This window comes from Cloeon dipterum, chromosome 3 (assembly GCF_949628265.1).
Source record: "Cloeon dipterum chromosome 3, ieCloDipt1.1, whole genome shotgun sequence".
In the NCBI taxonomy this organism is placed as follows: Eukaryota; Metazoa; Arthropoda; class Insecta; order Ephemeroptera; family Baetidae; genus Cloeon; species Cloeon dipterum.
This window is the reverse complement of record NC_088788.1, coordinates 21,236,672-21,248,933: the sequence shown is the minus strand read 5'-3', so window position 1 is coordinate 21,248,933 and position 12,262 is coordinate 21,236,672. Positions and strand designations below refer to the sequence as shown.

The 12,262-nt window shown below is 39.6% G+C and overlaps 1 protein-coding gene across 1 annotated transcript in view; it reads left to right on the top strand.

Moving 5' to 3' along the window:
• Window positions 1-12,207, top strand: part of LOC135938585 (frequenin-2) — a 102,438-nt gene extending 90,231 nt beyond the window's left edge. Inside the window, exons 3-7 of the mRNA XM_065482313.1 lie at window positions 7,573-7,711; window positions 7,896-7,974; window positions 8,805-8,893; window positions 9,132-9,323; window positions 9,874-12,207. Coding sequence (XP_065338385.1) covers window positions 7,573-7,711; window positions 7,896-7,974; window positions 8,805-8,893; window positions 9,132-9,302 — 478 coding nt within the window. The 3' untranslated portion in view covers window positions 9,303-9,323; window positions 9,874-12,207. The remainder of the gene's footprint in view (window positions 1-7,572; window positions 7,712-7,895; window positions 7,975-8,804; window positions 8,894-9,131; window positions 9,324-9,873) is intronic.
• Window positions 12,208-12,262: the final 55 nt, after the last annotated feature.

Below are 12,262 nucleotides of genomic sequence, written 5' to 3'. Positions count from 1 at the left end.
TGCAGGTAAATTAGTACTGATTAGGCCTAAGGGGCTGACCTGATACAGTTACTGTCCAGTACAGGAGTTGGCGAGTTAGTATTTTCTTGTCCATTTTCTTTCATCGGTAGTTAAATTTTATGTGCTTGCAATCGTTTCTATTTATTCTGTTTATTAAAGCCTTATTAGTTAATCAGTCGGCGTGCCATATTACGCTTTAACTCCAGTTGAATTTTTATATTTTGCTTAACTTTTATATCTTTTTTATTTACCTTTTCTATTTTTGAAATGACCATTTTTTAAAAACAAAATCAACAACATTCCCATCAAGAAGCACTTTGAAAAACTGTTTCTTGCAAATTTGTTACAATTCGCGTCGCTCAGTGTAATGCATTTTCCCCTTGAACATATCCATTTCACAGCGGCAAATGATGTTCTCTCGTCAGCATCACACAACATGGGCGGAAGTACATTTTCTCATTCTCAGAGTTTTGCTCTTAAGCAGCTTGTGCAGTTGTCGTCGGCGCACATCTCGCAGTATTTGCCTCTGCCTTTTAGCCGCGTCCACTCTTAAGAAGTGGAGCGAGTACTCCCTGCTGGCCTGAAAACGTCTCGCTCTAGGGTCTCTACGGAGCGAAAGCGGCCGCCGACTGCTTCAAAGAGGCGCCGTGATCGCGGCGGCCCGGCGAATCTATGTTAATGAGGACAATTAGCAAGTCGGCATCCCTGCTTGTATTCAAATGAGAGGGGATTGTGTGTGAAACGTGTGTGCGTGCGTTCCTTTATCTCACTGGCGCTACTTTTATGCTAAATAACAGTCAGCCGTGTTCCGCATAATTTACTCCGCGATATAAACACTCCACTTACTTGGCATTTGCCTGGCAGAGCGCAAGAGAAATTCCGACTCTCACAATCAAGCATTCAGAATTGTTTCGTAGTTTATTATAATTCTCTCCTTTAATATTATTCACCTCCGTATTCAAACTTTGCTGAAAAATTTACATTGCAAACTATTTAAGTTGAGAGAGGAAGTAAAATAAAATAATTATTGTTTTCATCTGGAAGGTATAAAAACTATCAGAAGTTTTTTACGTTTTAGTATCTCTTGTACGTTTTAGAATAAATATTATTTATCACAAATTTTTCTCCCAAGAGTGCTCGATTATGGTCAATTTGTTTATTCCTACTGTCATAGTTACAAAGTTTAAATGCGTCAAATTAATTGTAAGACATGGTAAGAACGGGCAAACATATGTTAGCAGAAAACTGCATAAACGCTTGAAAACAAAAGTTATCTGACGCCGCATTGAGCCGCAATTATTAAGTTCATTTGCATTTAAAAGGGGAATAAATACATATAATCACAAGTTTTAATAAATCTAGAATATTCTTTATTGTTAAAATGCAAAGATTTGCATAGAACAAATACTAACAGTAAATTGGCATTTCTGACATCAGCGAATATATGTATCTAATATAAGTTACGTAATGCAGCTATTTTCGGCTTGCTATGCGTCTCCTTCACCCCTCCCAGCAGATTTCCGAGTAGAAATGTCCCCTAAGCTGTAATTTCCATACAACGTCATTACATCCTACGCACTGTATAATTAATAATTTGCGCAAGCTGCTCCAAGCGTCCTCTTTCACAAGCGATTGTCAATTTCGAGCTTAATCACAAACTGAAACGCACAAAGCACTGCTTCAAAAAGAGCAAACCAAACAATTTTGCCAAAACACTCGATAAAATCAGGTCCGCGCAAAGGTCACACTAATTATTCTTAACAGAGGTACAAACTCAGCTGCGTGTGTTTATTTGGAAGGCGGTGTTTAGCGCGTGAATACGATCTCACCGCCGTTGGTTCAAAGGATTCGACTTACAGCCTAATTGCACATACACACACAGCCGGTTCGTCATACAAAGGCTAATGAGTATTTGATGGAAGACACGCAAATTAAAAAGGCGCAACAGCGAAACGCGCCCACCCGCTCATCATTAGCCACTCATCTGCTGTAGCGGGCAAACTTTGCCCCACAATTCCGCCCGTCTGTTCCTGACGCCGCTGACGAAATCACGCTCCCTCTGGCACTGGTAAAATTCAAATTAATGGCTGCAGAGAATAATTAGTCTTGAGTAGGCGTAACTTAAATGGTTCTAAATCTTTGAGGAAAATACATTTCTTCCTTTATGTAACATTTTCAAATGTAGTGACGTTTATCTGGAAATGAGAGGGAAAGTCTATCTATATTTCATGGTGTATTAATTCACAAAGCGTGAAAATTTTGAAATTTAAAGGAGAGGAAGTTTATTTAAATTAGTAATTTAAATAACTTATTATGATATGTCTTATGTAAAGAAAAATATTCTGGCAGTTTGAAAATATATTAATGTATGAAAATTAAATTAAAGAAAGGGTGACACCGCTTGCAAAAAATACACTTATGCTTAAACTTTGTCAATAGGAGAACAAAGCCAGAGTTGTATTCACTCGATGAAACACAATTATGGAATAATAAATTATTTCCTAAAATAAATTAATGAATAACAACTATGAACAGAATGCCTCAATAACCGTTATAGCCCGATTATCGCTTGCAGAGAGGTTTTTCACGCTATTCGAAATCCTACAAATTCACAAGATAATGAAAAGCATCCCCGAAAGCAATTTGCAACTCATTCCTCAGGATCTACCCCTTTCCAATTTTGAATGTCGCGTATTAACGTTTGAAAAGAGGCTCTCGCGCATCGGGCACGAATTGTGCTCGGCTGCAAAGAGCCTTAATTAACATGAGAAGCGTCTAAGCAGCTTGCCGCACGCCCGCAATATGGAAACGCGCATTTCCACACCAATTTCCACTTTGCGGCGTAAAAACAAAGCATCTGTTGGGCGGATTGCGCAGCATCGGGCCGCGAGGGAGATGATAAGCTCCGCGAGTGCGTGCCAACTTTGGTGCGTGGGAAAATTCGAGGTGCGAGCTGGCTTAGCTATGCAAATTTTATGCACCCGGGAAATGAGAAACTCGCTAGCGACATAATTGCGATCGGCTGAGAGATTCTCCAGAAGAGCATCTCACTTGGCGCTGTTCTAATGAGAAGCCTCTTGACTTGAGCCCGCAATCCGTTCCCCCGCCATTCAGCGCAGATGATTAAAATCTGAAAGACGCAGATGCGCTGAAAATTTAAAGCTAAAACACTCATCAAAACTTCCTGTAAAAGGCTATAAATGAGAAAAGTTGGAGCAGACAGATTGACGAATTTATAGAGGGGCAGTGTTAGATCATTTTGCGTACGCTTTTTTCCGAATTTTTTGTTGCACAGCATGAAATGCGATGCGGGCAGGAAAATGATATTTTCGCTACCGGCTTAATTTGCAAGCAGCGAACAACGTCGCTGTCAAAAGGACTGACTGAGGAGGAAGAGTATCAAATGTTAAAATGCCTTTCAAAAGGTCTAATGTAATTTACAAAAATATCATTACCAGGGCAGGATTGAATAAGTATTCGAAATTTATCCTTTCCTGCTCTCTTCCATTATGTCAAATTAAATCTGTTCAATTTACTGGCAGATATGCATGGACGGTAATTGAATGCAAATTACTGCCGAGCTTTTTTTTGCCATTTTTCATCTTTCCTGCTCGGTTTTGATATTGCCTCGTGCTCTTCCTCCCTCGAGTGTCAGCTGCACGAGGCAGCAGCTTCGGCAGCAGACAGCTTCGGCGTGTGTTTTATGATACCTCGACACACACGTTTGCCTCGGACAATAGCTGTTGCTGCTGCCATTCGGAGGAGCAAAACAGCGGCACCGACGTCGGCGATAACAACACACTGCGAAAACAACGACACATGTGCCGCATGCCCCGAATTCGTGTGCAAATGTGCACACGCGTACAAATGTACTCTTCTTGCTTCCGTGAATATGTGTGTCAACAAACGGCTCGTGCGCGATACATGTGTCGTCGCTGCTGGCTCAAATTTATTGCCTACATGAGCTTGCACGATAAAAGATTACGCGAATTCCATTCGTTAGCTAAGTTATCGCACACGTAGGACGCACAAAAAGCTTCAATTTCCGCCCAAAAAGCCGAGTAATCGTGTTTTCCTTGATTGCGACTCGAACAACACTCGATTTGGGGCCATATTTCTCGCACGTGGCTGTGTACGAGAGTGTAAAAAAGTGTCGGGTTGGAATCATAGCGCGTCAGGCCGAACAAATGGTCTGTCTGACCCGTCGGTGCTCTACTCCTCAGCTCGGAGCAAATATTGTCTGGGCGAGAGAGAGAAAGAAAGAAAGTGGCTGTGCCACCCCCGCGTGTGTGGCGCCAACCCGCCCAACAATGACGTCACCTCGGCGGCGGCGTAATTTTTTAAAAGGTGATTCGTCCGTCGGTCCGCAGAGCAGCGAGGATATTTTTCGCTCTTTTTATCCCCGGCAGCCGCCACCGCCGTTGCTTAATTGAAATCTCGTGTGCACGCGTCGCTCGCAAATTTAATCCTGTCGCCTTTTCCGACACGCCGTGTATATTTCACGCGCCGGGAAACTCGTTTTCCTCCGCTTTTCTTTCCGGCTGACTTGCTCTCACAGCGCGTCAGCGATGTATTTTTGCCCAAGCGCCGAGAGAGATGTTTTTCAATTTCGCTCTGCCAGCGATGTTTGCGCCTAAGAAATTTTCATTAAAGCCTTTCGCTTGTCGAGCGCTACTTATTCACTTCCACATTTGCGCTTTTCTTTCTGTCAATTTTTATGCTTAAACGGATAGGCTGTGATGCCTGTTCCGCGCCAAACACGCTTTTTTTCTCAATAATTTTTTTTCGGCCAATGTTTAAAATCAGATTTTCCCCTTTGCGCAGCGCTACAAGCATTAAGAGCTTAAGCCTATAGGCATAATTTACAAAGTACATTTGAATAGGAAAAGCCATAGAAATCTAAATAGCCCGTCGGAGCACCGGTAAGTGCCTTGGAAAGCAAAATGGGTTGAAATGGAAACGATCTGAACCGTCGCGTAGAGATTAGTAGTGCGTGAAATGCGACACAAACACTTTATATATATATTTTTTTTTAAATTATATTTGTTAGGAAAATCATTACAGGTTGATTATATATTTATTCCCTGGTAAAACATCAACATCGTGCACGTGCAAACAACTTGGTTTCCCCTAAGGTTTCCATGACTGACTTTTTGTAGGAATTTTATAGCTCATAAAATTATGTTTTTGATTGGTTTTCCAGAAAGTATTAAATTTTTGAAATAGTCGCTTCTCTCTCACTTTTCAGACTATTAAGTCGTTTTAATTCATCGAGGGAAATATCTAGACATTTTAGAAATTATAATGCTGCAGCCTTAGTATTTTTAATTAATTTATCTCTTTCAATTTAAAAAATCATTTGCTGTGTGTCAACAATGAGCACATTATTTTCTCTTGCATAAGTGGCTAGTATGTTCCACTCGTTTTATTCAAAAATTTTAACCACAGTGGGATTTTAGTCTGAAAACTAAATGTTAAGATGCTTTGTCAAAAGGTCAAAAGTTTTCTAATTTCAAATTAAAAAAATATCCGTGCCCCGACACCCCGACAGTGCTATATCCTCAGACAGTCTATTAAATTTACACTATGTTTGAGAGATTTTTATATCAGAAAAAATCTTGGTCAAAAGATGCAGAAATAACCGTCCAAATAAGAATATTATGAATGTTCTAAAACTGACTATCTTGCTCCAAAAAATAGTATGCATTTTCGGAGGTTCGACCCGACTCCCTTGGTAAACTGAAGCGTGTCCGTATCACGTCAGGGCATCGATGTTGCGCGCACGGGCACAATAGTAAACGTTTTCCGGAAAAAATGTATTCCATTGACAGCCATACTTTCATCCTTCAAAGGAGTGAATTATGCATCACGCTTCACAGCCGTAACGAGCCGGTTGCCTAAACAGTTAGAAATGTCGTTTGAAAGCTGTCAAATATGTATTCCGTTTAGAGCGACTTTTTAATCAAAAATTCCGGCTCAATTGGAACATGAAAAGGACTTTTGATTAACAGAAACACGAGTGTCACCAAGCTGGTGAAGGGAGGGGTGGCATTATTCACGAGACAAAAAATTCAATGGCTCCACTTGGCAGAGCGAGCAATTATACTTGGGCCGCCCTTCCTGCGACATAGGCGACCGGCGGCGCACAGCAGTGACAAGTGAGCCTTAATATGATTATGGAGCGGCACGAAAGCTGCTGGAAAAGGAATAGTGGTGGCAGTATGTATCCGTTTTTACGTTCGCCACGCTCGCGAATGGCTTTTTTCATGCACGGCTGCCGGATTATTTTTCTTCCGTGAAAATTGTGCGCCATTACGCGTGAGCAGAGTATATACAAGCGTATGTCTGTGTTTGCACGGTCGCCCGCTGCTGTTTTAATTCTGAAATACAGCCACTTTTTGCAAATGTTGAAATATCGTCGGTCTTGGGGGATTCTCCCCCTTCTCGGCCCCGCAAGGGCTGTTTCGAGCGAAATTTTATGTGAGCGCGGCCGTGTTTGCGCTGTTTTAAGCGCCGCCGGAATGCAATTATTGCTTGGGTCGTAACTCGCGAAAGCACGCACGCCTCAGTCGTCTTTTCAGTTATGGTCCCAGTAATTCCCGGCTATTTTTCACTCAGGGGCTTAATTATTCAAATAGAGACCCGAGAGGAGCAAAGACATTTGGTGCCTTTAGTAAGAGGAAGCGGTTTTGATAACTGCTTATGATACTCTTACTAAGAGAAGACTCCAGAACACGGGTCTGTTTCTCAATTTTGATGCTCTCATTTAATTAAAAACTTTTGGGTCATTGGGTCAAAATTAAAGAGCATATAGTAGGGGAAAATTGACCATATCTTTATCTGTGTTGGTCAGGGAAATTAGAAATTATTAACCTTATTTTCCAATTTTCCCGAGAGTATTTTGAATGGAATTTTGCGGACACTTTATGTGAATTTTAATTAGACAGATTTGGTACATCTTACGTTAAATATTGGAGAGCTAAAATTTAAATTTTTGTGTCAGAATGTGTCGCATAGATAAAATACAAGCAAATTAATATATCGTTGAATAATGCGCATAAATTGAAAGCCCGCATAATAAATTTCTGAGCATTCATATCTGAGTTAACAGCTCACTCAATCTTTGTTTTAAAAACAGAGCTGCTGCATGTTTGATCTGATAAGGCACCCATTTAACTTTGTTTCATGACGGCTATATCATGTATCAAAGGCTTACGGCTTCCTAAATGAAATTCTGAAGGTCTTATTAAGAATTTTTACAAAGGTAAAGTAATATCAAATACTGCAGGCGTACATGCGCACATTTTTATCTTGTATGAAGTTAAAAGAACAAATGGTTTTCCTGCTATGTTAACATCAGTTTAACAGCGCATTTAACTTTAAACTGTATTTTGGCTAACTTTATTCTGAGCACTGTGTCGGGATTTGCCCATCAAAATGTAGGCAGTCTGCACAGTACTCATACATGAAATATAACTTTGGAGAGAATAGGTGGAGTCCCGCCAAGCCCCAGCTGTCCCCCGTAAGTCGGCCGAGTGCCCGAATTCAATTGTGTCGTTTGTTTGTTCGCAGGCACAAAGGATTCCTGAAGGACTGTCCGAACGGCCTGCTGACCGAGCAGGGCTTCATAAAAATCTACAAGCAGTTCTTCCCGCAAGGCGACCCCAGCAAATTCGCCACCCTGGTGTTCCGCGTGTTTGACGAGAACAAGGTGAGCGTCAGCAATTCTCATTTCGATACCTAATTAACTTTGGCTACGGTCTCGAGTACGTACCTATCTACGTACGCACGAGAGCAGCGCTAATTGTAATCAGGTGTGCGTAATGCAAGAGCGTGCTCTGGAAAAGCCTTTGGCTCGAGCCACCCGTCCTAATTGATTCATCCGCTCTGTTTAGGACGGCTCGATAGAGTTTGAGGAGTTCATCAGAGCACTCTCCATCACCTCCAGAGGAAACCTCGACGAGAAATTGCACTGTGAGTACACACAAACATACGCGCATGACACACAGCCTGAGCACTCTGAAATTCCATTACGATAGCGTAATAATTTCGACTCAGTCCGCACGCGTTGGCGTTTGTACAGGCAGATGATGATAGTTATTAATTCACACGGGTACCCCCGTTGTGGGTTGGAAACGCACAATGATGACGTGTTGCTTTGAATAGATGCTAAATCAAATAGGGGTTTAATTTAAAATTCATAGAGGAACATTATTTCATTTCATGCTCTTTTAAAAACACCAGACTGTTCTAAATATCTCAGCTGAAATAATTTCGATGGTTTAATTTTCAACACGCAAAATGACCTCCAATGTTTCCTTTTCATTTTAATTTAAAAGCCGCTCACAATCAGGAGTGTCCTGGTACTCAAACGAATCATAAAAGCAGAGAAACTAGAGCAAAATTTATTATTACCTTTGAAATAAATATTCCCATTTCAACTATGTAAATAGTCTCTTCCAAATTTCACTCGAAAAAAGTCGCCCATCCTAACTGATGATCAATCCCAATCCACGCAGATAAGAGCCATTAAGGGTTTCCTATTTTTTTTTTATTTAACTGGATTTTCATTCAATTATTTAAAAAAGATGCTTACTTATTTAGATGAATCGATTTCAAAATTACTGTATAAGGGGATGTTTGTTTAACCAAAAAGGCCCATTCTCAAATTGATACAAAAACGCGGGTAACGCGTTTATACATGTTCACATTTCACCAACGATGACAGAGTGACTTTTAGAAACAATAGAGGCACACGCGCCCGTTCGCCGCACTGTTAATCCTTTTGTGTATGCGTGTTGCAGGGGCGTTTAGGTTGTATGACGTAGACAATGATGGATACATCACGCGCGAAGAGATGTACAACATAGTGGATGCCATCTATCAAATGGTGGTAAGTGTCACCGTCGCTCTCGCTTTTTCCTCCTACTCGGGATCGTTTTTTTTTATGAAAGGAGCAAATTCTCCTCGCTACTTCCTCTTACAGCCTCTTTTGGCAATTTTCCGCATAGAATTAACTGGATAATTTGGTTCTCGAAAGAGATTCGAGCTGGAAATAAAATCCAATTAAGCCCTGTATTTCTGCAAATTTCGCAAATTGCATTTCGTTAAGCCGTACTTAAATTGTACAGGGTCAGCAGCCGCAGTTCGAGGATGAAAACACGCCGCAGAAGCGAGTGGACAAGATCTTCAATCAAATGGACAAGAACCACGACGATAAGCTCACACTCGAGGAGTTCCGCGAAGGCAGCAAAGCGGACCCGCGTATAGTGCAGGCGCTCTCGCTCGGCGATGTCAACTGATCTACACTTATTTTGCCTAAGGTACCACAATCTTTATATTACTTAATATGATTATGATTGCAAAATCTGTATTTAGTAACAATATGTCGACACTTGAGATTGGTTGTTCCATATTATTATAAAACGGACTTCATCCTTGCTGCTTTAAATCTTTCTTCCTTAAATCTTTCACGCAGACAAGTTTTGGCTTCATGGTAGAGCCTTATATTTAATCCGAAAAGTTAATAGTTCAATTAAATTGATGAAACCATTAAAAGCTTTAAAGTTAAAAATATTTTCAATTGACATTAAATGCAGCTACCTCCTTATCTAGCGAGACTTTTTTATTTCATAATGTGTAAACAGATTGAATACACCTCAAGGGAATCAGCCTTCATTGGCATCCATACCTTACAACCTAAATATAACTTCTTTCAGACAATGTTTTACATTTAATTTGCTCTGACTGTGCTTATTTTATTCTTTTAGGGAAAATATATGTGACCAATTTAGTATTCATTTATTATAATTAGGACAATTAGCTTTAATATTTTGACTGGAAGAGTTGACTTTATTTTTTCCTGCATTTCAGGGAGCAGAATCGTCGCTTGGGCCAGCGGAACCATCGGCCGTCGCGAATATTGACTCAAGTTTACCTAATATTGTGATTTTCATTCCTTATATTATATATATTGCATAATGCGCGCATACTGAGATTTTTAATTGTAAAAAGCATGGATAAATTATTATTAAACTACAAAATATATTTACTAAAAAGATTAAAACAAGTTAAATTATACTCATCTCTCTCTCACAACACACACTGAAACACACACTCACTGTTGAAAATTAAAATTCCACACTATCGCATCGGGAAAATTTTTTCTTTAGTTGGTCGCGTAATACCAAAGCAATCATAACATGGGAAGATTAATTTTGCGGCCTATACACAAACACGGAGTTGCAAAGTAAGCAATTAGCGCGCACTTCTACAACACAGATTTCCGAGTCAAACGCCAAGGCTATAAAAACCGCATTAAATTACAAGTTAATAAAGTGTACTGCCAAAGTGTAATATACAAAAACAAAATGCTATAAACACAAAGCTGGAGAATAAAGTTTGAGATCAGTAGCTTTTTCAGTAGTTTTTCCACAGCAGATGAAGACAAGTGATTTTAATGAGAGAGAGAGAAAGCAGATTTGTTAATTGAAAGTGCGTGGATCGCCACGAAAGAGCCATTTGCCAGTGGAAAATCTGTTTGACCGTGCGTTGAATTTTAATTATGCTAATTAAGCATCGTGCAGAGTGTGTGTGTGTGTGTGTGTGCGCACGTTTACAGTGAACTATTATGCACTTAAATCCATTGCGTGAATGTTGAAGTTCCCGCCCACTCGCCCATTTGTCCCAACTGAAAAGCGTGAACGTTTTGCTAATTGGCCTGGAAAAATTCACTCTGCGAATCAAGACAAGTTCATTGCCAATTCGCCTCTTACGAGGGTAATGATTTATTTACACTTGCCGAAATTATGGAATTCACTAAAAGCAATCAATATTTCAATCTGAGAATATACAAATGATAATTTAATCCGTCAACTAATTCTAATACTGCTACCACTTAGCTTTTTATTTAATCTCTACGCATAATTTTCTTATATATTTATCTTGCAAAAGGCGCATTTCTAGTGAAATCGATCTTACAAAACGTTTAATAAAATACTATTATAATATGCACAACACTTTGCAACAAGCTCATCACTGGATTGCGATTATTCATATAAATTCTTAGTGTTTTTAAAGTCACTATCCACTTCCAAGTAAGGAAATCGATCTGCATGCTTCTAAAATATCGATGAATTTAATGACGACAACGTTAACAGGTGTAAATATAATCCAATTTTCAGTGTGATTTTATATAATAAAATACTCGACTACATTTATTCTGATTATTACGTAATTAAATAGCTGTAAACTCTGAGAGGTCGGTTTCTGGATGAGCACGAGACAAAACTACAAAGGGACCTGATTTTGAATTTCAATCCCGCCGCGCTGTCCCGGCGTGCACATCCAGAGATCGACGAAGAGGATAATAAAAAACTGTGTATGATTTGAATTTTGGAGTTGAGTTTAAAGATTCATGGCTGCCGCATGTCTTTCCACGTTAGCGCCACAGTCGAGATGCGAAATCAAGCATTCGAGACCCTCTCTTTACGCAATTTTTGATCGCGCGTTGGAGTTGCATTGGTATAAACAGGTCCGCGCTAAAGAGCAGAAATAAAAAGCGAGTTTTAAAAATAAACATTACACGACACGTTTCTGAGTTCGGATCTGATTTCTCACGATTTCTCGTAATTCGAAAAGCTGAAACACGTATATTCAGACGCAATTAAGTGAGTGTGTATGTGTGCATTTAAATAAGGAAAATCTACCTTGTACCGAAAAGCTGCTTTGAGTGTCGCTGATTCCGCTTCGACGAAGTTGATTTTGCTGCACTTTGGTTGAGCTGACTTTAGAGTGAAAATGAGTGCCTGTTGCGGGAGGAAATGTGTGAGCAAGTGACGAGTGCTAATTTTAATTTTGTGATTTAATGAATTTGTAATACATGTATTCCAAAATTATTATGATCTCCGATGATTGTTATATTATTGTTAAGAAGCTGAAAACCGGATCTGCGGGTCGGTGGTCGTTTTTTAATTGTATTAATTGTCCATAAAAACAAAAATAAATTATCATTCACTCTGGAAAAAACCAGATGTTGGTTCTCATCAAAATAAAAATGCGAGAGTTCTTCGAAAAATTGTTTGTATGCATTTACGAAGTTTGTTGGGTACAAATATATATCTGAAACGTGATTAAACGATATTTTAATTATTGTAAATATGCAGCAAAGTGCACAAATAAAGTTGTGTGTAATTCCAATACAACTTATATATGTATTTTCTTGTCATTTTAACCAAAATCCATGTTACAGGTAGTTGGTGAA